Below are 25,473 nucleotides of genomic sequence, written 5' to 3' on the forward strand. Positions count from 1 at the left end.
GCAGTAATGATGCAAAGCAATAGGAAAGTAGATGAAGAAAAAAAAAGAAAGAAAAAAAGTGATGCATAGAATGAGGAAGACAGCAACAGAATAAGCCCAGAGGACAGTTCTTCTAAAGTGGCTCTGAATACCCTTTCCCCTTCTGAAGCCTGTCGGAGCAGCCTTGGCGCCCCTTCTGGAATCGGTGCGATTCGTCGGGTGCTGGTGATTTATAAACGCAGCCAACGCTGCACCGGGCCCATTTCGTTTCCTTGAACCGCCGAACGCCCACAGGTTTCGCACAGCAGGGCAGGCGGTCCGCCGGCAGCCGCGCAGCCCTGCAGGGGGCGCCATGCGAGCACCGCTCCCGCCGCGCCGCGGCCGCTCTGGGACTTCCGCCTCGTTGGTGCTGACGGCGGCGGCCTGCGCGGAGCGGCGGCGGCCCGAGCGGCGGCGGTGGCGTCAGCGGCGGCCTCGGTTGCAGCGACGGCTCTGCCCCTTCCCCGCCGTGCCATGCCCACCGTCGAGGAGCTTTACCGCAACTACGGCATCCTAGCGGACGCCACAGAGACGGCGGGCCAGGTGCGGTGCGGCTGCGGCCTGCAAGGCCTCGGCAGGCCTGGGGCTCGAGTGGTGCGGCGGGGAGCTCTGGGCTGGGCGGGCCGGGCTGCTGGCGGGGCGACGCTGCAATGGGGGCTGCTTCCGTGCTGGTTGCGTGCGGGTTTCCACGGCTCGGGGCAGGTTGTGGAACGACCCTTACGGCTGCGATCCCGCGGGGTGGGGGGGGGAAGGGAGTGGAGCAGCTCCTGCGGTGGATGCCCTTCGCTTAGATGCGGCTATTTAGGAGTCAGTAACAAGAAGCGGGCTGCTCGTGGCGTGGGGACGCGGAGTTTCTCCTACCGGGTTCCGGCCTTTAGGAGGGTTTCGGTAGCCCTGCTGGTGTGGTGCGGCGCTGTTATAGCGCGCGTAAGTAGTGGATAACACTGCGTACCTAACAGTGGATTGTAAGTATGTACTACGACATGAGGTTATTTGGGCAGTCCTTTAAGGTTTTGTAGTTTGTTTTTAAAGTTAGTTTAAGCTCCAGTCTGTTTACTTTGCTTGTGTAACTGTGCCCCAGCGAAACAAAGTTGCAGGCAGGTCAATAAAAATATGAGTTCAGAGTGTTGAAAATATGGAGCTAAAATGTTGGGAGCTATGAGGAGAGAAAATAAGTCGATGCCATAAGTATGCTGTTTTAAAGTGTGTAGTCACTCATCATTTTCACAGTTGTGGGTAGCTCTTGTAAGACAGGAATGGCTGCATGAGGTAGAACAAACTTCAGAATGGCTACAATTGCTGCCTGTAGCAGGGATCGGTACCCCCGGAGCTGCCAGAACCTCTCAGTGTCAGAAGAGGGTGATGGAGAATGATGGATCCTGGTGCATTTTCCACTTACAAGTTTCTAGAGCCTCTTTGTGATTAGTGTATTGTGCTGGGTTGATCTTCTCTAGTCTTTTCTGACACTTTTTTTTAACTGATTGTATTTCTGGCATGCAAATGTTCTGTGACAAAATGTTCCATTGCTTTGTGAAGCAATTACCTTCTTTAAACTTCTCATTTCATAATCACAATGTCTCTTATTTCTGGATTCTGAGAAGCAGTGAGTAATTGTTCTTTATTCATCATTTTTATCCCTCTCCATTATCCCTTAATATCCCTGTGAATGTGATGTCTCACATTCTTTGACTATAAAAAAAACTCATAGTCACACTATCTCAAAAAGGGAAGTTTGAACATGAGGAAAAGAGCCAGGAGACCACTAGAAATATAACGTTGAATGGAGTAATTTAAAGCACCAGAAGTATTCGGCTTCTAAAAGTATTTCAGTTGTGAAAAGGACTGATAGGATGGGTCTGCGTCACAAGTAGAAAGAAGGTGAGAACATCAAAAGAAAAAAAACAACTATCAAGAAGTGGTTTAAAATAAAGAAGACAATGAGCTTTTCCATAACACTTTGTTAAACTTGTCATGAGGTGTTACAAAGTATTAATCAGTTCAAGAGCTGATTAAGAGAAATCAATGGATGAGTGTTCAGAAGCTCAAACATTCTTGTGTTAGTGATTGGGAGGAAATGTGCAAAAGTGCAGGATTACTATTTCTGCAGTTAGCTGCTATTTCTTGGGCATTGATTGCTGCTAGATGGGTGTTAAGACAAACTTCTGCCTCCACCGAGTATTAGGAGTAATTAGCATGCAGTAACAGAAATTCCTTTTCTTCATTTGCTTTCTGGATGGTTTTTAAGTATATGTGAAGTTTAAGCAGTTTGTTTCACAAAAATTCATTATTTGCATGCAGCCTTTGAATTTGTAACCGTAACCGAATTTGTATTTGATCATTAGTTTGCGCTGGCTCGTTCGTGCACATGCTGTGCTGCACAACAGGGGGGCAGGTCAGATGGGGGTGTGGGTCAGCTGGAAAACAAATTTGCCTTGGTAGTTTTCCTTCCACATCAGTGTCTCAGTCTGGTTCAGAATCTGGCACAGATGGGTGTCAAATGGAATAAGGAGTGTTCAAGCAGCATTGGTCCTGAATATTAAAATACAGCTTGCTATAAAGGGAGTAAAAGTAGCATACTGCTTTGTAAATTAGTATCTCTACTTGCTGCAGGTGAACTTTTATATGGAGTAGGAGTGATGATATGTGTGACTCTAAGAAACTCAGAGCAGATAAAGGAAAGTGTCCTGTACTGTTGATGTTGCTCTTCAAAGTGGGATACACTGCCTAAATGTTCCCTTCACAACCATTAAGAAAATTAATGATAGAAGATGATGATTTCTGCTAGCATCCTAGTGATAGTAACTTTTATTTCTAGCAGAAGGTCTCCCTGCCCATGGCAGGGATAGAACTGGGTGATCTTTAAGGTCTCTCCCAACGAAAACCATTCTGTGAATAGCTAACCACAACAAAGGCTTGAATTTATTGTGAAGGTTCGGTCCTACAGGCATGTCAGAAATGACTGTGTGGTTTGGTTGGAAGAACTGGATGGAGACTTTTCCACACTGTTGCTTAAGTGCTGTTTTTTCCTCAGTATTTCAACTGCAGGTTTATTTATTTATTGCATCCAGTCCTTGCTATCAGATTTTTCAAAACTCTCATACATCAATTCAGCCATTCAAATAGATGCCAGAGATGCTTGAGAGCAGTAAATCATAGAAGTCACTCATGATTTGTTGCAGTTGTACAGTTGTTGGGAGAGGTAACCTCTGCATAAGAGAGCAGACAAAAGACAAAAACTTGTCGGAAAAGTAATGCTTAAATTCAGTGAAGAAATTGATAATGTAATTCCTTTAGTCTGCGCTAATCTAATGACAAGTGGCATGTAAGAGCTGTTAGCCTTAGGCTACTTTTTGAACAGTAAGCACTTGAACAGGTACTGGAACCAGAAGAACAGTACAGTCAATAGGGACAAATTTTGTTGGATCAGTGAGATTAGATTGCTCTAAGAGAGAAATGCACTTCTTTGTATGAGGCTTGTATAATTCAGTTCATTTTAATAGGTGCAATAGAAAAGGAGAGAGAAAATTCTTTCATTTCTTAAGAATACACCAAAATTTTTTCTATTTGCATGTTCTGTGTTTTTCCTCTTCCAGCACAAGGATGCCTACCAGGTGATCTTGGATGGTGTGAAAGGAGGCGCCAAGGAGAAGCGACTTGCAGCCCAGTTTATTCCAAAATTCTTCAAGCATTTTCCTGAATTAGCTGACTCAGCTATCAATGCCCAGTTGGACCTCTGTGAGGATGAAGATGTTTCTGTAAGAATGGGGACCAGAAGCTTCTATCCAGTTGCTACGATGATTTATATTTTGTTCTCATTTTCCTTTCTTTTTAGTTTCTTAGCCTATGTCTAGGAGGGGAGGGTTGGCCTCTGGAAGCCTTGAACACGTAGTAGTATTCCTGCAATAGAAAAATCTATTGTGTGATGGTATGGGAAGATAAATCATTTCTTCTTTGTCTTTTCACTCCCATCATTGATCAACAGAATAATTCTGTAGAAAGAAGCTTAGATATGGTTTCTTTGAATATCTATTGCATTTCTCCTTTCAAAGCACTTTGTGGAAATGGACTCCAATAAATCTTGCTGGAAGGCAAGAAAATTTCCTTTGCACCCGAGAACCATAAGGTTGTGATTTAAAAGATGTAAGCAGATGATTGAAGGAGTTTTGGCAATGCTGGGAAAAAACATCATTTCTCTGCCATATGCACACCTGTAACAGTGTCCTTTCCATTAGCAAATAAGACTCCATAATAACTCATATTCCAGCCCTTTGTTGTGTTTGTTACTTAAACTGTTGATCAGATTAATTATTCTGTGAATGTAGTTGCTGGTCAAATTGTCTTTTCTCCAGTTCTGCTTGAATCTAAGAAAAATATATTTTTTTTCATCTTCCAAAGTATGTCTTAATAGTTTCATAGCAAAGAGGATGGTTGGACTGTCATCGGAGTCTGACAGTTGAGCATCACTGTGAGAATATGATGCTCCTGCTTAGAGGATATGTGGTCGTTTCCTCAAATTTGGCTGATTTTTTCCGCCAAGCTTGATATGGGAGTTAAAATGCCCAAGTTCTTTTGTACTCTTTAATCTTTCTTTTTGTGGTACTTTTCCACAATTTTCCATTACTTTTTCTTTTGATGGTGCAAATTCCACAGATCCGGCGCCAGGCCATTAAGGAGCTGCCTCAGTTTGCCACCGGAGATAATCTTCCCCGGGTAGCAGACATACTGACCCAGCTTCTGCAGTCAGGTAGGAGATGCACACCTGGACATGTATGCAGTTTGTTCTGTTTTCTGTTGATTATTTTGCTGCAGAGCAGCCTGTCCCAGTGGCACCCACACCCAGCTGTTGCTCCTCTTCCCCTCTTTTGTTTACTCTCCCCTTATGTTGCTACTATTGTGAATTATTTTGTGAATTTTTTGTGAACTATTATTGTGAATCTTTTTTTGCCTTGAACCTTTTTCATTCAAGTTCTTTTAAAGCAGGAGAGGAAGATAAATCTGCAGTTACAGACTGCACTAAATTACCTTCTGACCAAGAGCTATTGGATTTCTAATCCAGAAACCTTAACGAAAAGATGGAATGCATTTTTTGTACAAAATATCTAATTTGGAATTTCATATACGATGTTTTTTTAATAATTCAGTGGGTTTATGGAGTGCTAAATATTAGATGTTCAAAACTGTATTAAAAATGCATGCTTGAGTCTCTACAGTATTGCGTCTCAGAAGAGAAATATTTTTAAGGGACATGGGCATATCTTAGTTTAGGGAAAATTGTTTCTTCCATTGGGAAATTCCATAGATTAAAAAGAAGGTATTGTTTCTTTTGCCTGAATTTAAAGAAGGCGAGCTTATTCAACTGCTCCTTAAAATTATCAAACTTACTGCGTTAAAACTTTCAAGTTTTCAAGCCTGCCACATTTGTAATGTTGAAGTTCTGGGGGGCAAGGGAATGAGGATGGGATGCCAAATGGCCTTTCTCTTTTGACTCCATCTTTCACAACCATGACTATTTCCACAGTCTAATAGCAGTTAAAATACAAGTTACATTATTTATAATGCTGGTGATAGAATCCTTCTTGTTTGACATCAGAAATCTTTATGCATTTATGTTTGCTTTTCAAGGATATGAATGTGATTTTTTTTCTCTCTTCAGATGATTCTGCAGAATTCAATTTGGTGAACAATGCTTTGCTCAGTATATTTAAGATGGATGCTAAAGGTAAAGGACACATTTTTCTGTAAATGTATTTGTTTAATACTTTCTACTACCTAATGCGGTGAGAGCTGGACCAAAATTTGTGCTGTTTTAGTGCAGTGCAAAAGATGGAGATGTATTCATTACTTTGTTTTGCAAACAGTACTGGAATTTGTAATAGCTGTGGATCTGAATTATACAGATTAACAAAAGAATCGTATCTCTTATGTCAAACTATGAAAACTGTTTTGTAAATGTTTTATGGGGTCTTAAAGGAAACTACTGTTTTCTGTATGGGTGGCTCAGCTGCTAAGTTTTGAAATAATTGGTGTTTCCTGATTCATTCTCCTTTCAGGGACTTTGGGAGGCTTATTCAGTCAAATTCTTCAGGGGGAGGATATTGTGAGAGAAAGAGCCATCAAATTCCTCTCTACAAAACTGAAAACCCTTCCTGAAGAGGTGCTGAATAAGGAGGTTGAAGAGTTCATATTAGCTGAATCAAAGAAGGTGAGCATCTTATGCTACAAGTTTAGATATTATTAAACTATCACTGGCAATGTTTTCAGGTCTGTTATTTAAAACCAGTCACAGTAAAGACTTAGTAAAAAGTGTAGCTTGTGATCTTGATCACATGCTCTTAAGAATTGGTGTACTGCTGATAGGTGCCACCTCTCTCCATTCCTTTACACTGAAAAAGGCTAGTTTCCTTAAGCTCTTCTCTTAGGGCACGTGTTCCAGACACTGTTGGTCTAGGTGGCTGGACTTCTGGAGCTTATCAACAGTTTTCTTGTGGTGAAGGACCCCCTGCTAGGAGCAGTATTCCAGAATCCTCGATCCCCTTGCTTTCTTTGGCATACTGGTTATGCTTTTGGCCCAGGATATTGTTCACTACTCAAAGAATGCTCTAATTCATGCAACCTCCTGTCCCCAGGTTCCATAGTACATTTGCAGCAGAGCAATTCCTCAGGCACTTGGTTCCCAGAATGTGTGAGCGCAGGGCAGGGAGTTTTTCCCAGATGCAGGACTTGGTATTTGTCCTTGTTAAATTTCATGAGATTCCAATGTGCTGCCTCAGCTGAGAAAATAAAAATGTGTTAATACAATGGATACTAAATTGATAGTCATTTAACATTTGTTCTGCCTGAAACATAGTTCTATAGGTAGGAAATGTGTCATAAAGTTAGTGTTCAAAAAAAAAAACATGACTTGTGTGCAGGTTGATGGCGGTTACTTTGTCTCGGAGATTTGTACAATTACACTGTGTGTTCTTCTGTGTTCCTTTAAACTTCCTTCTAAATAAATAGGGGATGATTTAAATGTTAGGTTGTTGCATGCTTTATCTTTTTAAATCAAGTAGTTTTGGCCTGAAAGTTTGCAAATGACTACAATGGAAATATGTTTTCTGGTGTTTTATTAAGGTACTGGAAGATGTGACAGGTGAAGAATTTGTTCTATTCATGAAAATACTGTCTGGATTAAAAAGCTTACAGACAGTAAGTGGAAGGCAGCAACTAGTGGAGCTGGTAGCCGAACAAGCTGACCTGGAACAAACATTCAATCCGGCAGATCCAGATTGTGTGGACAGACTTCTGCAGTGTACTCGACAGGCAGTGCCACTCTTCTCAGTATGTATTTATTTCTTTCATATGAGAAGTAATGTGGAAAGTTGATAGCCATAGCTCATCTTCAGTATTCTGAGTGATTACATTAGAAAGAAAACATACCAATACTTCTCTGCCTTTCACGTGTTAGAATGTTGACAGGCAGCCTTTAAGCCCACGAATAGAGAGCTTTTGTGTATTCAGATGTTTTCTTTCAAATTTAGATGTTACAGCCAATTATGACAAGACTCTCACACTAGGTTTGTATATGTGTTTGATCGATTCAGGTCTGATGCCAGGCAACTGCAGCATGCATTGTCCTTTTACCATGTTATAGGAACTCTTTTTAGCCCTTGTTGCAGAATGTCTTGAAGTTTAAGCTACCTTAGAAGGGTCTTTGCATTTCAGAGTTAAAGATAAGTTTAATAAAGCTTTAAGGTATATCTGTGTGGTAGACATTTACAAGGCTGGCAGAGTGATGGGGGGGAGTTTTTAATTCATTCAAAAGAGTCATCTGAAGCCTGTGTTGTTTTCTGCAGAAGAACGTTCATTCCACAAAATTTGTTACTTACTTCTGTGAGCACGTGCTTCCAAACCTCAGTGCTTTGACTACTCCAGTGGAGGGTCTTGATATCCAGTTAGAGGTAAGACAAGGTTACAGTGTCTTTGAAATCCTGAGAAGTATGCATCTGTACTATTGTAAACCTAGCTACACTAGGAAAATGATGTTTGCTGTATTGAAGCACAGCTGAGCATTGACTTTTAAAGCATGTTATTTGTCCAAGCTATTGAGACAAGGCTAGAATATAAATAGATCAGTGTAATCATCTTTATATTGCTGTCAATTTTTTTTTAAGCATGTAGCATTTACGGAAATTATTGTTGCGTAGCTTGTGTTAATTTAGTCTCCTAAGGGAGTGGCTTAATGTCAGTAATTTTGCTTACATTAATCAGTGTTGCAGTTGCACTTAAATCGTTATGAATCTCCATGTAAAGGTGAGCTATGCATGAGAGAACAAGGTTTTTGTTTGCAGAAAAGTGTTAGTGTTGCTTGCTGAGAGTGGACAGCAATACCTGTGTTTCTGTTTGGGGATGTGAGCAGACTGGGCATATTCCCACTTAAATTCTTTCCTGAGACCAGGAGTTTGATTTCATTTTTTTTTTTTTTTTAATCTGTAGTAGCTGGCTTCTACTGCACCAACAATAATTACATGATGATTTCATTTGGTCTGAAAGTTCAGTTTCCTTTCCTCTCTATTAACACATAAAAAACAACTATCCCTATGTGTAGGTCTTGAAGCTTCTTGCTGAAATGAGTTCATTTTGTGGAGATATGGAAAAGCTGGAATCAAATTTGAAGAAACTATTTGATAAATTGCTGGTAAGACTAATTCAACTTTTTACTAGTGTAAAACACTAAAATAAACACTTTTCATCACAACAAGTTATGCTAATCCATTAATCTGTTTATCCTTTTCAAAAGTAGCTGTATCACAGGTAACGTTCTCCATGATACAAGGACAAACGACATTTGCTATTCAGAGCCCTTCTGAAAATAAAGAAAGGCATGTTGGTCTTAATCCAGTACACTTGCAGGAAAAGGGGGAAAAAAAAACAACATAGCAATGAGAGACTCGTGTTGAATCTCATTAAATGCTATATCTGCACTGCTGGTGTTAAACAAATTCTGCAATATTTCAGAAACATTGATGCAGTTTCTTGTTGCTTTCTGTAGTAGAAGTGCTACCACAGTATCTCCTATGACTCAGAGATGTCAGTGAACGTGAGTGTAGGCTAACTGCATGAACCAGGACTTGTGGAGCAGCTCCGCGCAATAGTGTCAGGATGGGAAATTCTTCTTACATTGTCAGCAAAAATGAAGCCTCCAGTTCCTCATTATATGTGCCTCATATATTTGTTTCTCCTTTCTGTTCATTAGGAGTATATGCCACTTCCTCCAGAGGAAGCGGAGAATGGGGAAAATGCTGGTGGTGAAGAGCCCAAATTGCAGTTCAGTTATGTTGAGTGTCTCTTGTATAGCTTCCATCAGCTGGGTCGTAAACTTCCAGACTTCCTCACAGCCAAGCTGAATGCAGAGAAATTGAAAGACTTTAAAATCAGGTAATTGTTTAGGGGCAGGTCTTGGAATTCTGTTAAGAGGTGTTACTGTAAGGATTTTTCTTCATGGAAAAATGTTTAGAACTTCATTTTGCTTACACATTTTATAGGAATATGTAAAATTAACCACTTGCTTTTCAACTTTCTAGGCTACAGTATTTTGCTCGAGGGCTGCAGGTGTATATTCGGCAGCTTCGTCTAGCACTCCAAGGTAAAACAGGAGAAGCCTTGAAAACAGAGGAGGTAAGTGTTGTGGAAATAGTGACTGTATAGTTGAGTGTACAGAAATAACCACTGGTGCATAATGATAGGCTGCCACCTGTTGTAAGCATGCAAATAGGTGAAGGGAGCATGCTGCCTAATATCTATTGGTGCTTTCTCTTTACACTTATTTGTGTTACCTATGTTTTAGATGATTGATATAAGCTCAGCTTGTCCACTAATCTTATTTCAAAGATGTGGTTTTATTTTGTTTTATTTTTTGCATGTGAGATTATGGTTCATTATTAAAATTCAGGTACCAACTACTAAACTTCATATTTCTGGATCCTCTCAGATATGAAATAACGGAAAAGGCTACAGGTTATATAATTTAAATAAACTGAAAATGTTGCTTGGCACTGAGGACCCTGCCTTCAACTTGGTGTGAGTTCTGCAGGTTGGCCAGTTTCAAAATAATCAAGAAGGCTTTGAATAATACTGAAGCTCTGCTGGGGCTGCAGTTGTGATAATGGTTCAGTACCCGATTGGGTTATTGTTTATCTTGCATGATTTCCTGAGCATTGTTTTAAAGTGGGTCCTCTGGTGTAACTGCAGTCTAACAACAGAAGAATGCACTTGGAGGAAGGGAGTGGGAATTACACTGGAGCATAACAAGGAACTGGCTGTTGCAGAGCTGCTGGAAGCCTAAAAAACTGTAACCTTGAGAATGTGCACACACCTTTCACTGCTGCTACAGCAGTTCACTGAATAGCAACTGGTATAATTCTAAGCTACTGAAACAGCAAGTATTCAGTGGTAATTTTTAATATATTTTTTTTTTAACAGAACAAGATCAAAGTGGTTGCTTTGAAAATAACCAACAATATTAATGTTTTAATCAAGGTAAGTCTTAACATTATGAGCAAATAATAAGTAGAGTAAGCTATGGAGAAAAAAGGGAATAATTTGAAACAAATTGTATCATGTTAAGTTAGTCTTCGCTAGTGTGCTGCCTACTCTTCCATTTCTGAAGAGACGTGGATCTGCTGCTTCTGCTCCTTTGCCACTATTTGGAAAGGGTATGTATTGAGGCTCTTTTTAGTGGCAGCAGTTGCCAGCAGGAGTAGATAACCTTGTTTTAAGGGAGTGTGGATTACAGCCTTCTGAGCCTTCTTTCCTTCTCATTCCTGCTGTGCTAGAGACAGGTAAGGAATAGTTCAAAGAATTGCAAAGAGATGTAAAGGAAGGAAGAGGCAAAGTAAACTGCCATTTAGAGCTGTTTTCTCCAGTCTGGAAGAGATGGGCTGAAGAAATATACTTTCATCCACAGACCTTGGGAACATTCTTATTTCTTTGAACAACATTTTTAAAACCACTAATTTCACAAGCTGCCTTTCTTCATATCCCATCCCTCATCTTTCCCATGCTATCAAGAAACTTTTTTTAACCTTCACAACAGGAATATCAGATGTGCCTGCAGGAGCCATTTAGTTCTTTAAAAGATAGAGGGTGTTTTTTTTTTTTTTTTCTTGCATAGGTAGAGAAATGAAGTGTATTTTTGCAGTATTAGGTGTTATTCTGGTTAATTCAAATCTCTTTTGAATTTCCTACTAAAGGATATGGAACTAAAATAGTTAGCTTCTGTTCCCTTTTCTGCCACACAATTGTAAAGGTTTGGGTTTTAAAACTCTTCAAAGGCACGTGCTTTTCTGGAGCTTCAATGGGCAACTAAAACTTTGAGTGCATTGGATGTGGATTGACTGCAGAATGAATTCTCCAATTTTGTCTCCACAGGATCTCTTCCACATTCCTCCTTCTTACAAAAGTACAGTCACACTGTCCTGGAAACCAGTACAGAAGGCAGATGCAAAGTAAGAGGTTTTTCATTAACAGCAATGATGAAAAAAATGTTGTTAACTTCTGCTGTTCACAAAACACAGATTCCAAGTGTGCATTTATATAATGTACACAGCACGAGTTAAAAGTTTCACAACCAAAATTGAAACCCACCCTGAAAGGACTTAAGGCTGTGATAAAATAATCTTGGTCTTGATTTAGGGATATGATAGACTGAATCAACTAGAGACTAGTCTACTTGCTCTTCAGAATTACTGTTCAGGACATCTTCAGTAGTTACTGCTAGTTTACAGTTATTAATCTTTGAAGCTGAATAGTCATTCCTGTACTTGTCACCACAGGGGTAAAATGATCTGTTTTTGTTTTCTTCTGTCAGTCAAAAAAGAACAAGTGAAGATACAACCTCAAGTTCACCTCCAAAGAAAGCTTCGGCAGGACCAAAAAGGGATGCCAGGCAGATATATAATCCTCCCAGTGGAAAATACAGTAGTAACCTGGGCAGTTTTTCGTACGGTGAGTTAGGCAGCTTGCAAAAGCTTTGTCCAGTTACAGTTGTGCCTTTTGGGGTGGGGGGAAAGGGCAAATTAAGCACGTTCTTAGAAGCTCACATTGTACTGTCACCAATTTTTGTGTGTAATGACCTTTTTCTAATTGCTGATCAATTAGTGTTTGAGTACTATCAGCCTATATAGACTGTAATGTGACTTGCCAAGTTAGCTTTAGTACTGTTTAAATACATAAGCTTTGTAAGGTAACTGTTTCCAGTGCTTTATCTCATAATTGAGAACGTACCCTGGATTTCCAAGTGGCAGATCAATTTCTGCAAGCGACCCCTGCCTGTCTTATGACTTGACCTGTGTTCAATTTATCTTATTGCTAACGCTGCAGCCCTCTTCCGAAGCTTTTAGGATTTGTCAGATGTACAGTGCATGCTCCCAGTGTCAATCTGTCTTTCTGAAAGTTTTTGTGGGTTACAGCAGCTGCAGGCTGGATGAACAATTGCAACAGTGGCAGCGGCCTGTTCTCACCATCTTACCTAGATGTCTGTTGGGCCTACTTCTGCCAAGTAAATGTCTTGCCATGACAATTTATCACCTATGTCCGTAGATAAAAGAAAAAAAAAAAAAACTGATATAAAACATTCTTATATCTAAAAGAAGGAGAAGGGGAAGTCTGAGAATTTTTTAGTGCAGACTTGAGCTGATGCAGTTCTGTACTTTAATATAATAATACTTGTAATTATAGCAGTTGTAAAAACTAGAAACTTCTTAGTTTGCTAGGTTTTTTTTTTTTTATATTGAGATGCCAAGGCCTCTCATCCACTTTAAGTTTCTGTACATTTTAAGATATGCCCATGGTTCTCCTCATAGATTAAAAGACTGTACGTTGAAGAGAAAGCATAGAAGAAGAATGAGAGTTCAATTCACTTTTTTTTTTTCCACTGTGATGATTTTTTCTTCACAGGGAGAAACAAAACATCTTTTACAGTATAGAAAGTAGTTTGTGTGGTATCCAGTTATACCTAAGATCTTTCATTCGAATATACATTGGGGTACCAGCTAACAAAGAAACTTAAGTATGCCTATAATTTAAGGATAGAAAAAGGCAGGCTGAAAAAGTTGTGAGTTTCCATCATTTTATAAAATCCATAGGAGCAAGTCAGGTGAACATATGACAAGATCAGCATGGTGTTATTAGACTGAAGGATGAACTAGATGGCCAGGTGGAGTTATTTACAGCCCAGTTTTCAGGGCTAGCTCAGTCACAGTACACAGAAAGACTGTGCTTAGTTTAAAGAGGCTGGTTCTCCTGGCATCCTTTTACAATTAGCACTCCGGAGTACAACTCAGATCTTACAACAAGCAAGATTAACCTCAGAGACTGAAGTCAGCCTCAATACCTCTAGCTACTGCTGTTTAGTTCTCATCAGTATACAGCATGAAACCTGTATGACGAGTTTTTGATTTCTATTTCAGAGCAAAGAGGTGGTTTCCGGGGTGGACGAGGAAGAGGCTGGGGAGGACGTGGCAATCGTAGTCGAGGAAGAATCTACTGAGCAGACCATCGTATCTTCCATGGTCTCTGTGGCCTAAGGCAAAAGTACACTCAGCAAAAGATTGCTTGGAGTATTGTTTCCTTCAAGGACTGCCTTCCGCTAAGACTGATTTAAATGTTCTTTATACCTTTGTATGTATGATCTACTTTTCTAACGGACTACAACTTGTCCATAGTGAAACTACAACTGTATTTTTGGCTGCTTACAGTCAGCAGTTTTGGGTTCTTGTTTTTGAAGTGTCTTCAGGATTTATTCAAAATTGGAAAGGAGCATAGGTGTTTTATCAAAATTTACATCTTGATTGTTTGCATATTAACCTAAGAATCAGCTACCGCGTTACTGATACTATGTAATTGATTTTATGTATGAAGTAATGGATAGGAAAGGCATGATTACAGAGATATGTCAGAAAAGCTTAGCACCTAAAGTAATCCTTTCCTAGTCTGTAATCGTATTTTGCAATATGTGGAGAAGAGTACCGTTGTTAGATTTGCTTTTATTTACTTACAATGAACTTGACTGAGAGACCTGCTGGTTTTTTGAAGTTTGCAACTTGGTTGGAAATTTATTTTGCTTGCAGCATGAAGCAGTCCTTCTACTTAGAAAAGTGGAGAATGTGGTGTTCTTTTGTTTTGTACATCTTACTCTTCTCCGTGCATTGTAATGCAAAAGTGGTGTTTTGCAAAGGAATTTTAAATGTTTGATATGAATACGTGCATATAATTATGCCATGAAATTACAGGAAATGAGCAGGAAAAACAAAACAATAAATCACTAGAATTGTTCCAGGAATGGGTGAAGACTGATGCAGTGATTAAGCTTTGTAGACTGGAGCTGGACCGTAGCAGTACCTGGCTCTTTTCTGTGTTTTGCAAATTTCTGGGTTAGTTGGTACTCAAGGGTTGTGTTTTTGTTTTGTCTTTTTACCAATACAGTTGCATTTAAAAATATATAAATAAAATTGTATTTTGGGTAACATTCAAAAATTCCAGCAGTGTAGTCGAATTCAAGTGGAAAAATTAACAAATCCATGCTATTGCTTTTTTCATAGCAACTTGGAGTTCTTATTTACTGGTGTACACCCAGAAAATACAATGTAAGAGCACAATGCTTTTTTTTTATTCTCACCACTTAGAATTTTTACTTCTCAGGTCACTCAACATTGTAAAGGGGTTAGCTGATAGTAAAAAAGAAAAGAAAAAAAAAAGTTGGGGCAGGGGAAGAGAATTTCTAACAAGACTTCCAGGGCATGTTGGTGTAAAATAGCTTAGGTTTTAGAAGAATGAAGATCTTTTCTTATCTTTTTTTTTTTTTTTTTTTTTTCCTGCAGTCATTTGGTATCCACATATGAATGCTTGAAAGTGATGTTTTGCCACCTAGTTCCATTTGTATTTGCTTGTGAATCTGACTCAGGTGTCTTCAGTAACACTTCCATATTTATCACTGCAATCAAAAGGGCGGAATACCAGAATTATATCGAAGTTGGGGTTATTAACCAAATTGTGAGTCTATTTTTGCTCAAGTCTGGAGCAGCAGGCATTAAACTTAGGACATTCCAAGACAGGGGAGCTTACTTGTGCTTCTGAATATATGCCAGCTGCAAATCATGTTTGTCTCTAAAAGCAACAAACTTAGCAAAGCATTTTTCAAGTACAAATTCATGAGATCAAAGTGTCACTCTGAAAACAGGCACTAGATGGTAATAAGCTTTCATTGAAGGAAAAAAATATATTTTGCACTTGTGGCTATAATTTGTTGTCTTGAGGAAATCTAAGAATGTAATCTCTAAGCCTAAATGTAGCTTGCATTTAGACTAGTAGCTAGGCACTAGCAGCTTATTTTCTCACTGAGTTTGGAGTGAGTTTTCGTGGGGCTCCTGTTTTCCAGAGATGACATGCAAAGTTCTTGTGGCCTCAGAAGTAGTTAGATTTTCTCCCTTTAGTACCTAATTTTAATGCAGTGAGTTCTTGCAGAGACACCTGTTTACCATCTTGATGACTTGTAAATGTTCCCTTATGCTTTTGGAATAAATTCATTTTGTAATTTTGTTCGGCTCATTGTTTTACAGTTACTCTGCAGCATTTTATGCTGGCTTAGTAGCAGGGTGCTGTGCTACATTTTGGTTTAGGGACTTACTCATCAGATTGCCATAGATATATCGGGCCGTTTGTCATTAAGGAATATTTATCAAGACTGTATGAGCTGCTTCAGTGTGAGTAATTCAACTTAAATGCAAAATCTTGCACAGGCATTTAAATATTCAACACAAGTTGCATGTCTCACAGATCCATTATATTTTATTTGGGAATGTATTGTGAAAAGGAGACGTCACACTCACATAATATTCTAGATGTTGGCAATGCAATAAAATATGTTGGTGTCTTGACAGCAACAGCAGCTTGGAGTAACGGCCTGATTTATTTGGTGAGGAGTGCAGCGTGCCTCGTGTGAAAACCTGGGCAACTGTAAGTAGCACAGCTGCAGGACTGTATTCTCCATCTGCCCTTAAGGAACGCAAACCCTTGTGTTAGCCAACTGCTCCATCAGCATTTGTAAGCTTTGTCCTTAATTGTAGGTGCTGGCCGTGTGTTACAGGCACGTTTTTCTGTTCGGCAGGCTGAGGAAGGCTGGTGTTCTGGAGGAGCACAACTGCCCGCAATTCGGCTACAACGGAGGGAAAACTGAACGTGGAAATCCTGCTTGGACCTGGGACAGCGTGGCTGCAGCTGAGCCGGTGTAACTCGTGGTGAACGTGGGTGCCGTCAGCTGGAGAAATGAGAAGTAATTCAAAAGTGTTGGAAGTAACGGCGGACCACCCCCCGGACGGCCCCCTCGAGAAGCGCGGCCCCGCCCCCCCCTCCCGGAGCCCACCTCCCAAAATGGCGGAGCGAGCGTTTCCGGTTCCGGGTGGTGCGGGCAGGCCGGGATTGGGGAAGATGGCGGCGGCAGCGGCGTCCGGGTGGGGCGGGCTGGGGCGGGCGTGGGTCTTCTCTGGCTGGGCGCTGGGCTTGTGCTCGTTGCTGGCCTCGGGGACGCGACCCGCCGCCGCCACCACGCACTGGGTGGTCACGGAGGACGGGAAGATCCAGCAGCAGGTGAGGCTGGGAGCGGGGGGCGGCCGGGAGCCGCGGCGGTGGGGGAGCTCCTGCCCGCGCCGCCCTTCGTCGCAGCCTGAGCCCCTCCCGGCCTCCCCGCGGCGGGGCGAGCAGCGGGAGCTCTCGGGCCGGCAGCTGCCCTACTGCCCTTTGCCGCGCGGCCGTTGCCAGCCGCCGAGCCCCGTTAGCTCTGGGAGCGGCTCTTTGGACGCGATCGGTGCGGTTGGGCTTGTGAATGAGTGTGCGATTTCTCGTTCCACCGCCCCGCCCCGCCCGCTTTTCGTTTCTTCTGGAAGCAGAACGTTGAAGTGGCACCGTGGCAGCTGGATGCAGGGGTGTACTCTGGCCTCCTTCGGTTCTTGTGGGAGTACTCGGCGTGCCTTATTTTGGTGCTGGGCCGTGCCTCACACACGCTGAGAATGTTTGGGTTTCATGTTGGAGTTCTGTCATACGGGCTGCGATCTCTTGTTCATCTGTTGCAGTGTCAGATGTGCTTTGGTTGTAAACGTCACTGCCGCGGCTGTCCTTGGCTGGAGTGGGAGGCAGTCATTGCAGAAACCTATGCCTCCATCATTTTTTTTTATCAACAGTAGAACAGCATGGAGCAATGAGAGTCTGTTAGCATTGCTTTTCTTCTGAGAGGCTTTTGCTCGGCTCTCTTGTGTGCATCTGTAGTGCTGAGGCAGGAGGAGCAAACTGCCTGGAGGAGGCCCTGCTGCCTACATCAGCCTAGGCAGTGCCTCATGGGCTGCCTGCATGGATCCCAGCACTCAGTGTTATTTCTCCTCCTTTTCCCACTTATGTGAGTGGGGAAATGATGAAAGTAAATGTTAATGGACTGGAAGCATCCGTGTGTGTGTATATTAATTGTATATTATCAATTCTGGGTGAAGTGTTGATTTTGATTATTGCATGAAAAGCAGCTGTGACTTGAAAAAATCTAATTAGCTAAAATGACTGGCAAATCTAATTAGCTAAATCCAGCACTGCTTTTAAGAAGTGTCTTTTTATGATGTTGCATAAATGATGGATGCATTTAGAAGCTTCTATTGAAGCACTGCTCTGCTGTAAGTTATTTAATTGCATTAGTCTTCTAACTAGTGGCAGTCTCATGTTCCTTTTGTAAACTACTTGAAAACTGAGTTGACGTGGTAAAATAACATCTGTAGAACAAGTTAACTTTTTGGTTTTTTAACCTGTGCCATCAGAATGAATTCACCCACTACCAGTAAGGAAACCCAAATTATAAATACAATATACTTGGGATATGAGAAGCTGGGTTCCTCAGTAGCTGGGATGCAGCACTTTTTCATGAAGTGGTGCTTATTCTTCAGTGAGTTATTTGTAATAGCATGTACTTCAGCATCTGTTAGCTTTTTCTCTCTGGCTCTTGAAAAAGTGGACCTGATCTTTGTGTCTGTTGCTATCGCCCCCCCTGCGGAGTACCTCACACCTTCACTTTTTCCATTTATTTGTGTGCTGGAAAATAAGAGATGTGGACGTTTTTCTAGAGTGAGCTTATATTTTAAGTGTGTATGTGTGTGCATACATACATATACACAGATATAAATACATATTTTTCCGCTATGTGTGTATGTGTATTGCTGCTAAATGTTGAATCACGATAGATGACCTCTTCATTCATTGGTAAGGGGGTGATTTGTAACAGATTTATTATCACTTCTTTGATAGAAGCATAGTATTCCAAAATAACTGAGTTCTTAAGACGAATACACAAGTACTTTTAACAGAACTTAAAATTTCCCTTCAAAGCATTCTTTTAAATGTTCAGAGTATCTTTAATTAAGTTGATATTTTTGTAAGAATTTATTTTTACTACTACAGTTAGTAATTCAGTCATCCTTTCTGGGGCTTTCCTCTGTGTTCTTGCAGATCCTTGGCTGTGCAGTTTCTTGTGTCTCTTTGCAGTGTCCAACATTTCAGCTTCCCAGCTTATGGGGAGCAGTACTCGTCATCATACCAGTTTTTCTGCCAGGTTTAATAAAACTGTTGGAGTTTTTTTTGCAGAAAAAAATATCATCACATCAGGATTCTCTGTATTACGCCAGTCTTTTCCTTTGAACTTTGAAATAATGGTTCGCTGTGATATTTCCTGCTGTGTGCATGGCAGTCCATGTTTGGATTTTGAAGGACCTTATCTACTATATGACAGCGTGTAAGTGAGGACTCACATTTGGAACAAGCTTCATGTGCTTCTGATTTGAGTACAAAAACATAAAGAGAATCACAGGGCAATGCTGCCTTCCCCACAGCTCAGAGCAGTGGCAGCTAGATCAGTTCACAAGTTCACACAGTGCTTGGCTGTGTCTGTGGATGGAGATTCAAGGGCACCTGCTCCAGGGCTCAGCTCTTTCAGAGTGTTGTTTTGTTTTTTTTTCTTTGCTCATTAGAATTTCCTGTCCATCAGCTTTGGCTGATTCCTCTGATTATGGCACCACAAAAAGCATCTGGCTCAGTCTTCTCTGCACCTTCTTGAGGAAGCTGGAGGCAGCAGCAGTGTCTCCCTTTGGCTGGCTCCTTGAGGCTGAGCCTGATTTTCATCCTTTCCACGTGGGTTTTGCAGGGCTTGTTCGGGTGTGTCAATGTATGGTACCATGCCATGAAAGCTGGTGAACTCTCACAACTGCTTCACTTTCCTTGGCCTGCTGGCTCCAGTCTGCAGCCCAGCATGCAGCTGACCTTCTTTGCTGCACAAGCATGTGCTGCTGACTCATCATAAATTTTTCCCCTAGCAGAACCCACATGTCCGTTTCTGCAATGCCATTTCTATTTGGTCAGCCCCAGCCCTTCCTGGTGCAGGGGCTGTCCCACACTGGGTGGTGTGTTTGCTTTTGCCTTCTCTGATCTGCACAGTGACTTCTCCAGCTGCGTTGCTTCCAGCCCTTCCCACTGCTGTGCCACCCGTGTTTGCAGAGAGCGCCCAGCTTGCTGAGGTTTGGTTGTTCCCCATTTATGAAGACATAAAACAGTGCTGGCCCCAGGATTAATCCCCAAGGGACGCTGCTGGTGACTGGCCACCACTGGACTTTGCACTGCTGAGCACAGCAGACTCACACTGGAAGTGCCCAGTGCTGTCCGGTGACAAACAGTTGTGGCATCAATTAGTATTTCTGTTGTTAGGTTTAGTAGGAGTGTTAGCTTTCTCAGAGTGTGAAATGCATTAAATTGTTGCCTTTTTGGGAGCAGAGGGAGTTTAATTTTCACTTGGACTAGTTATCTGAATGAAGCCCAAATAATTAAGCTTAAGTGATAGTCAAATCCAGGCATTCATGTTGTGAGTGGTTCGCTAGCTGTGGAAATCCAGAGAAGCACCAATGAAAAGAGATTCCCTGCAGCCTTGAGTTTGCTGCGGTGAATTGCATTCCCCTTGTTACCAAAGAACACTGTGGCTTGTGAGTGGAAAGGCTGCAGATCCTGACCTGAGACAATCTGACTCTGAGGGAATAATTTATACTATTACCTTAAAATCTCCATTAAGTGTTTTCTCACAATACAGCAAGTATGTAAGCCTTTAATATGAGACTGTGTTCAAGTGTGAATGATGTTCCTATAAGGTAGTTAACAGCCTGACTGTTAGTTAACAATCTGACTGACTGATAGTTAACAACCCTGACTGCCTTCTGGAGCTCCTGGAGCTATAACAACCAGGCAGGTGGCAGAGCTATGACATACCCAACAGTTTGCAATGTATCAGCAAGATCCCATGCAATAAATGGGAGTGTTTGCTAAGTAGGCACTGCTGTTCCAGTGAGCATTTCTGAATGATAAAGCAAGTTAATTCTCGGCAGTGAGACAAGAGAATGTTACATGCACTAAGCCATCAAGTGAAAGCCATCAAGCTCTGTCTTTTGCTCTAGGAGCTGTTTTCAGGTCAAATACATCATTCTCACTCAGATCCTGTTCTTTTTTTTTCGTCTGAGTCCTTCAGTTGTGTGTTCCCGGAGAGCTGGGGGCAGACCATTTACTGAGATGATATCTACACAGTGTACGTGTTTATAAACCTTTTCATTTCACAACTTCCAGTATAAAGTTCAGACTGATATATAACCTGTTTTAGGTTGTGCTTGTCTGATAGTAGGAAGGCTGGCTACCCTACTGAAATACAGGTGTCCTTCCAGATAACGGAGAAACGTGGCACAAGGAGGATGGATTAAATACAATGCTGTAAGCAGTTCCAGCAGTCAGTTGCAGCTCTGTTGGTGCAGACTGGCTGCTGCCGTGTACCAAAGACATAAGTGAGCTGAGGTGGATCCTTGTAGATACTATGTTTGGGCTTGGTGGAGACAGCTGCAGCCCAGCATGTTGTGGGGGGGAAGAACTGCCCTCATGTTAGTTCTGAGCTCCTAGGCAGATGGTTCAAGTCAGGGCTGAGGAAATATTGCCAGGAGTAGAGCCTCTGGCAAGGCCTCTGAGTTGGCAGAATGTCATTTTGCTTTTGATGTGCTGTTGTAGATTTTGAAGTTTGTTAAGAGATGAACTGGAGACCATCATGGAAGTACAAGGCTTTGGTCTGTCCGGTGCTGAGAGTAAAGCTCTTCAGTAGGAACAGCACCTGAATTCCACGCAGAGCAGCATTGTGTTTGTTTCTACTTAGTTCATGAAGGGAAACATTACCCAACGGTTCTTCCTGTGGAGACAGGTTTGAACATGAGTGTGTCCTAAGCTGTGGCATGACAAGATGGCTCATGGGTGGCTGCAAGGCCTACAAGCTGTAAACCCAGCTGCTACTGCTTGGCTATGGACTGATGGCACAGCCCGGGGCTGGAGCCCAAGTTGTGTCCAGGCGTATGCTTAGAGCAGAGAAAAAGCAGCCTCCAAAGCCAGGGAAGCAAAAATCTAGTGCAGACAAATGAAAGGTATTTGCTGTTTCCAAGAACATTTTCTGTGATACATTAAACAGTTGCTCAGTCTCATCTTGAAAATGATGGGTGGGTCTTTGCTCTTCTGTTTCTTTTAAGGTTCTTTTACTTGACCACACAACCTTTTTCTTGACTGAATCTCTTATCCTACTGAGTCTGTTGTGTGCTAAACAAAATCATTTCCTCTTTCTTATGGAGGTTTGTAGTGTAGCTTAGTCTGTAGATTTTCATGTTTGAAGTGCTACACATAAAATTTCTCTACTGCCTGTAGCTCCACTCTTCTTAACGATACCCATATGACTGATGCTGCTTTTTAACATACTACAGCTGTAACTTTTTAAGTAGCTGAATATTTATTATTAAAAAAAAATCAGCACCATTTTTTCTATGTGAATCTTTGTGACATCCATTGGAACCTTCTAACACTCCCTGATCATCATTTAGGTAAGCCACAGAGTCTGTCTTCCAATTTAGTAGCTTGTCTTGTCTTGAAACTCACACAGAAATTTCTGCAGCTTTTTTGGAAATGCCATGGTTGTATCGCACTATGTAGAGCATCTCCTGTTGGCAGGAATATAACAAAATGCAAGTGTCAGTTTTTAAGATCCTTGTCTCCTCCTTGAGGCTGCAAGGAGTTCTAGTCTTTGAGTGGGAATTGCTTTTATTTTGCAAGTAAAGTGACAAAAGGTTCAATATTTATGTCTGTATGACAAGGAACCCATTTTGCTGCACACCATAGGTGAACGCAGTGCCTTTTCCAGCTTCTTCCTCTCATCATCTGCTTTCTGCCTATCATGGCTTTTAGGGCGTGCTCATCTGTTCTGATTTTGGTGCTCCTATGTCTCAATTAGCAGTGGGATTTCTGCATTATTTTTAAGAAGAAAAGAAAAATATTACCTAAAAACAGTTGATTGAGGCATTAATCTACCCTTCATCTAAAAAAAAAAAATTACCTCCTGGTATAATGTAACTGGACTGTAAGGAAAAAAAATGTTCTGAAACAGTTGGGAAACCTTACAAGCCCAAGTGTTCAGAGGCTTTGATACGTGCAGGTAATGTAGGAGGCTTTCCAGAGCTTGAGGGATTGACTCAACTCCTGTGTTTTTTTGTTGTGCAGATTCGGTGTGTCTTGCCGAATCAGGTTCTGGGTGTGCGTTGTGACAGTGAATAAACCTGAACTGTGCTTTATAGAGAAACTTTCACCTTTGGGCAAAGATGAACAGCGAACACTTATTTTAGAAGTGGTTTCCTGGCAGGATTTCTGCAGCGTAGCTGTAGCACTCATTAGAGTTCCAAGGAAGGCTTTTCAGCGCTATTTTTTCCCTGTTTACTATGCTTGACTCAAAGTCAGATTCTAGCATTTCAAGCAGTTTGTCTTCAATGTCACCATTTCCAGAGAAGAAGTAAATGAGCACAGAGCTCTGCCAGCAGCCAGGTTAAAAATAAATAATTGGATGGAGCATCTCTTCTGGCGCAGGAGTCCCTGCTAACCTGAGGCGTTCTGCAAGTTGGCTTCCACTGCTTTTCCGCCTGAAGGAGCATTCTGGGGAGCTTTGCAGGAGATGAACTAAATGTCAGTAACCACCTGTGGTTTTGCTCTTTGTCACGATGGGATGAGAGGGCACATAAGGTGCAGGCGTTGAAGGAGTGAAGGATCTGTAGCATTGACAGGCCGCTGTCCATATTGCATAAAAGCACGCTATAAAAGCTAACGTTTCCAGTGCCATTTGAATGAATGGTAACATCCTCAGCTCGTCCAGGTCCCGATAGTGTTCTTGGCTGGATCTGAGAGTGGAAGGCTGTGTGGTCAGGGCAGCTCCTGAGCCATACTTCTATAGGGTGAATGGGCAGCGATGTGCAAGCTGAGGCCAGCTTCGGCTGGTAACCAATGGAGTGGTCCTCTTAAATTACTTCTTAGCTGAACTGAGTTAGCTTTCTCACAGTTGAGCTGGAAGACTACAGATAGTAACAAAAGGGAGGATTCCTCCACCCAGCATGGGTGATTTTTTTGGATTCACCTAAGCAAGTCAGGGAACAGCGCTTCAAATTCTGTGACGTTCTTAAGCATGAGCACCATCATCCTCCAGGCTGATGCCTGGTGAGGACCAGGCCATTGCTATTTTTCTGATTGGTAGGCAGGGTCTCTCTTGTAGTTTTCCATTAAGAACCTGCTTTTCTTTGTGTTACACAGTGTTCCTCTGTAGATCTGGATGCTTTGTGTTTCCTCAGTTAAAAACTGAAGAAAAGTATTGATACATAAAATCATAGAATCACAAGATTGGAAAGGACCTGCAAGATCATACAGTATAACTGTCAATTGCATACAATTCCATACATTGCACTAAATCTGTTTTATGAGCTAACAAGATGATTTGAGCACTTGTATATGCTGGAGTTTCCTTTGCAAACCTGATATTGTCTGGTGTTGCTGCTTAATTTTTTCCCATTCAGGTTGTTCTTCGAAAATGATTGGATCCAAATGGAGTTTTATTTCTGGGAGCCAATAGCGAGTCTCTGATAATTTCTTACAATGGAAATCTTGACATTTCGTTGTCAAAAATGGTGAAATATAAATGCAAGGTTAGGTGGACTACTGAGGTTTTGGTTTTAGAGCTCTTTGTTCTGACGCTACATTGGGCTTAAGAAAATAATAGCTGCTAACATTATTTCCTAGTAATTTTCTACTAGGTTGAAATCTTTTGCTATCATTAGAAGGTCCTCATTAGCAGGTGACAAACTGAGGTCAGATCTGGAAGCAAAAACCTGAAGATTGAATAAAAACTTACTGAGTGCTGCTTAAGCTGCTAAACTTAATAGCATTTCCTGGTGGATGACGTAACTTTTGAGTGAGTTCAAGGACGTTTCTGTTCGGATGCTTTTGTTGCTTTTGTTTCTGCTGCCAGGTATCATTTGACAGGAATGTGGAACCACTCATAGTTGTGGCACCTGTCAGTGCTTTTCTGTCAACCTGTGCATGCATGGCTGGTACTGTACCACCCCAAATTCCCACACCCTAATCTCAGAACTAACTCTGATAGGATTGTTTTGTCAAAAATTGAATGGAAGCCATTTCTCTATATCATTCTCCTTCTGGACGAATGATCACCTGAGATCATTCAGCTTTCTTAATGAGGTTTTTAAATGGTGATTTCTGTATAACCTTTTGCAAACAATCACTCCCCAGGTACAGTTAGTCACTGAAGGCAGAGCTCGTTGTTACCTTTGCTCTCAGCAACTGTAAAGTATCATGAAAGCAGCCTTCTGTAGGCATTAACAATCCTCCTATTTTGGAATGTGGAGTTAAACTTAAACATTAAGGTGTAACTTCATTTTCTTTGCAGAGCCATGCTACATTTTTTTGGATGTACCACGACAGTTCCTCTAGCAAATGAGCTACGAACTAGTTCTTCAGTCATCACAGAAACTCAGTTTTATGAGCAACCTGCTCAAAGTGAGGTGGAGCCCATAGGAGGAAGTAAGAAATACAGCTGTAGGCAAAGTTCTGTGGAGTTTAGTAATTCAGCTGATGGTGTTGTTAATTTTTTTCAATACAATATTTTCTATGCTTCTGGGATCATTGTGGATAATCTATCGTCCTTTGGCAACAGTGAAATCCATACTTTACAGGTTCATAGTGTAAAATCTAACTGGTATCAATTATTACATCATCTGATGGTATAAGCATCAATTCACCAGGGAATAAGATGGGGCATGAGTATCTGGGCTGTGTAGATAGCCACCCTTCAAAATGTCTGCTTGCTAAGGGGAGCAGTTCAGCTTTTCATTTGAAGAGGAATTGAGCCAAAAGTGACATTGTGTAGATTATTGTTTTATTTTTGAGGTAGAGGGAACACAGGCAAATGCTTGTCTTTGCCTAGGAGATACGAGTCCTTGCTTACTAAGGGGGTTTGTAAAGAGGTAGACATAACAGTTAGGAGTTGAGGGAGAGTAG

At 41.5% G+C, this 25,473-nt stretch overlaps 2 protein-coding genes across 2 annotated transcripts in view; both read left to right on the forward strand.

Moving 5' to 3' along the window:
- The first annotated feature begins 430 nt into the window (after positions 1-430).
- API5 (apoptosis inhibitor 5) lies at positions 431-15,593 on the forward strand. Its single transcript, XM_042868324.1, has 14 exons — positions 431-561; positions 3,612-3,773; positions 4,669-4,762; positions 5,672-5,737; positions 6,069-6,220; positions 7,132-7,338; positions 7,854-7,958; positions 8,606-8,695; positions 9,254-9,435; positions 9,582-9,675; positions 10,480-10,536; positions 11,428-11,504; positions 11,867-12,003; positions 13,467-15,593. Exons 1-14 carry the CDS (start codon positions 493-495, stop codon positions 13,544-13,546), a joined length of 1,572 nt encoding a protein of 523 aa, XP_042724258.1. The 5' UTR covers positions 431-492; the 3' UTR covers positions 13,547-15,593.
- An 832-nt stretch (positions 15,594-16,425) lies between these two features.
- The window catches only part of TTC17 (tetratricopeptide repeat domain 17), a 51,069-nt gene continuing 42,021 nt past the window's right edge, over positions 16,426-25,473 (forward strand). Inside the window, exon 1 of the mRNA XM_042874881.1 lies at positions 16,426-16,641. Within this exon, the coding sequence (XP_042730815.1) occupies positions 16,426-16,641 (216 nt within the window). The remainder of the gene's footprint in view (positions 16,642-25,473) is intronic.

The sequence above is a fragment of the Lagopus leucura genome, unplaced genomic scaffold (genome assembly GCF_019238085.1).
Source record: "Lagopus leucura isolate 7727_CA_CO unplaced genomic scaffold, USGS_WTPT01 Super-Scaffold_1, whole genome shotgun sequence".
NCBI lineage: Eukaryota > Metazoa > Chordata > Aves > Galliformes > Phasianidae > Lagopus > Lagopus leucura.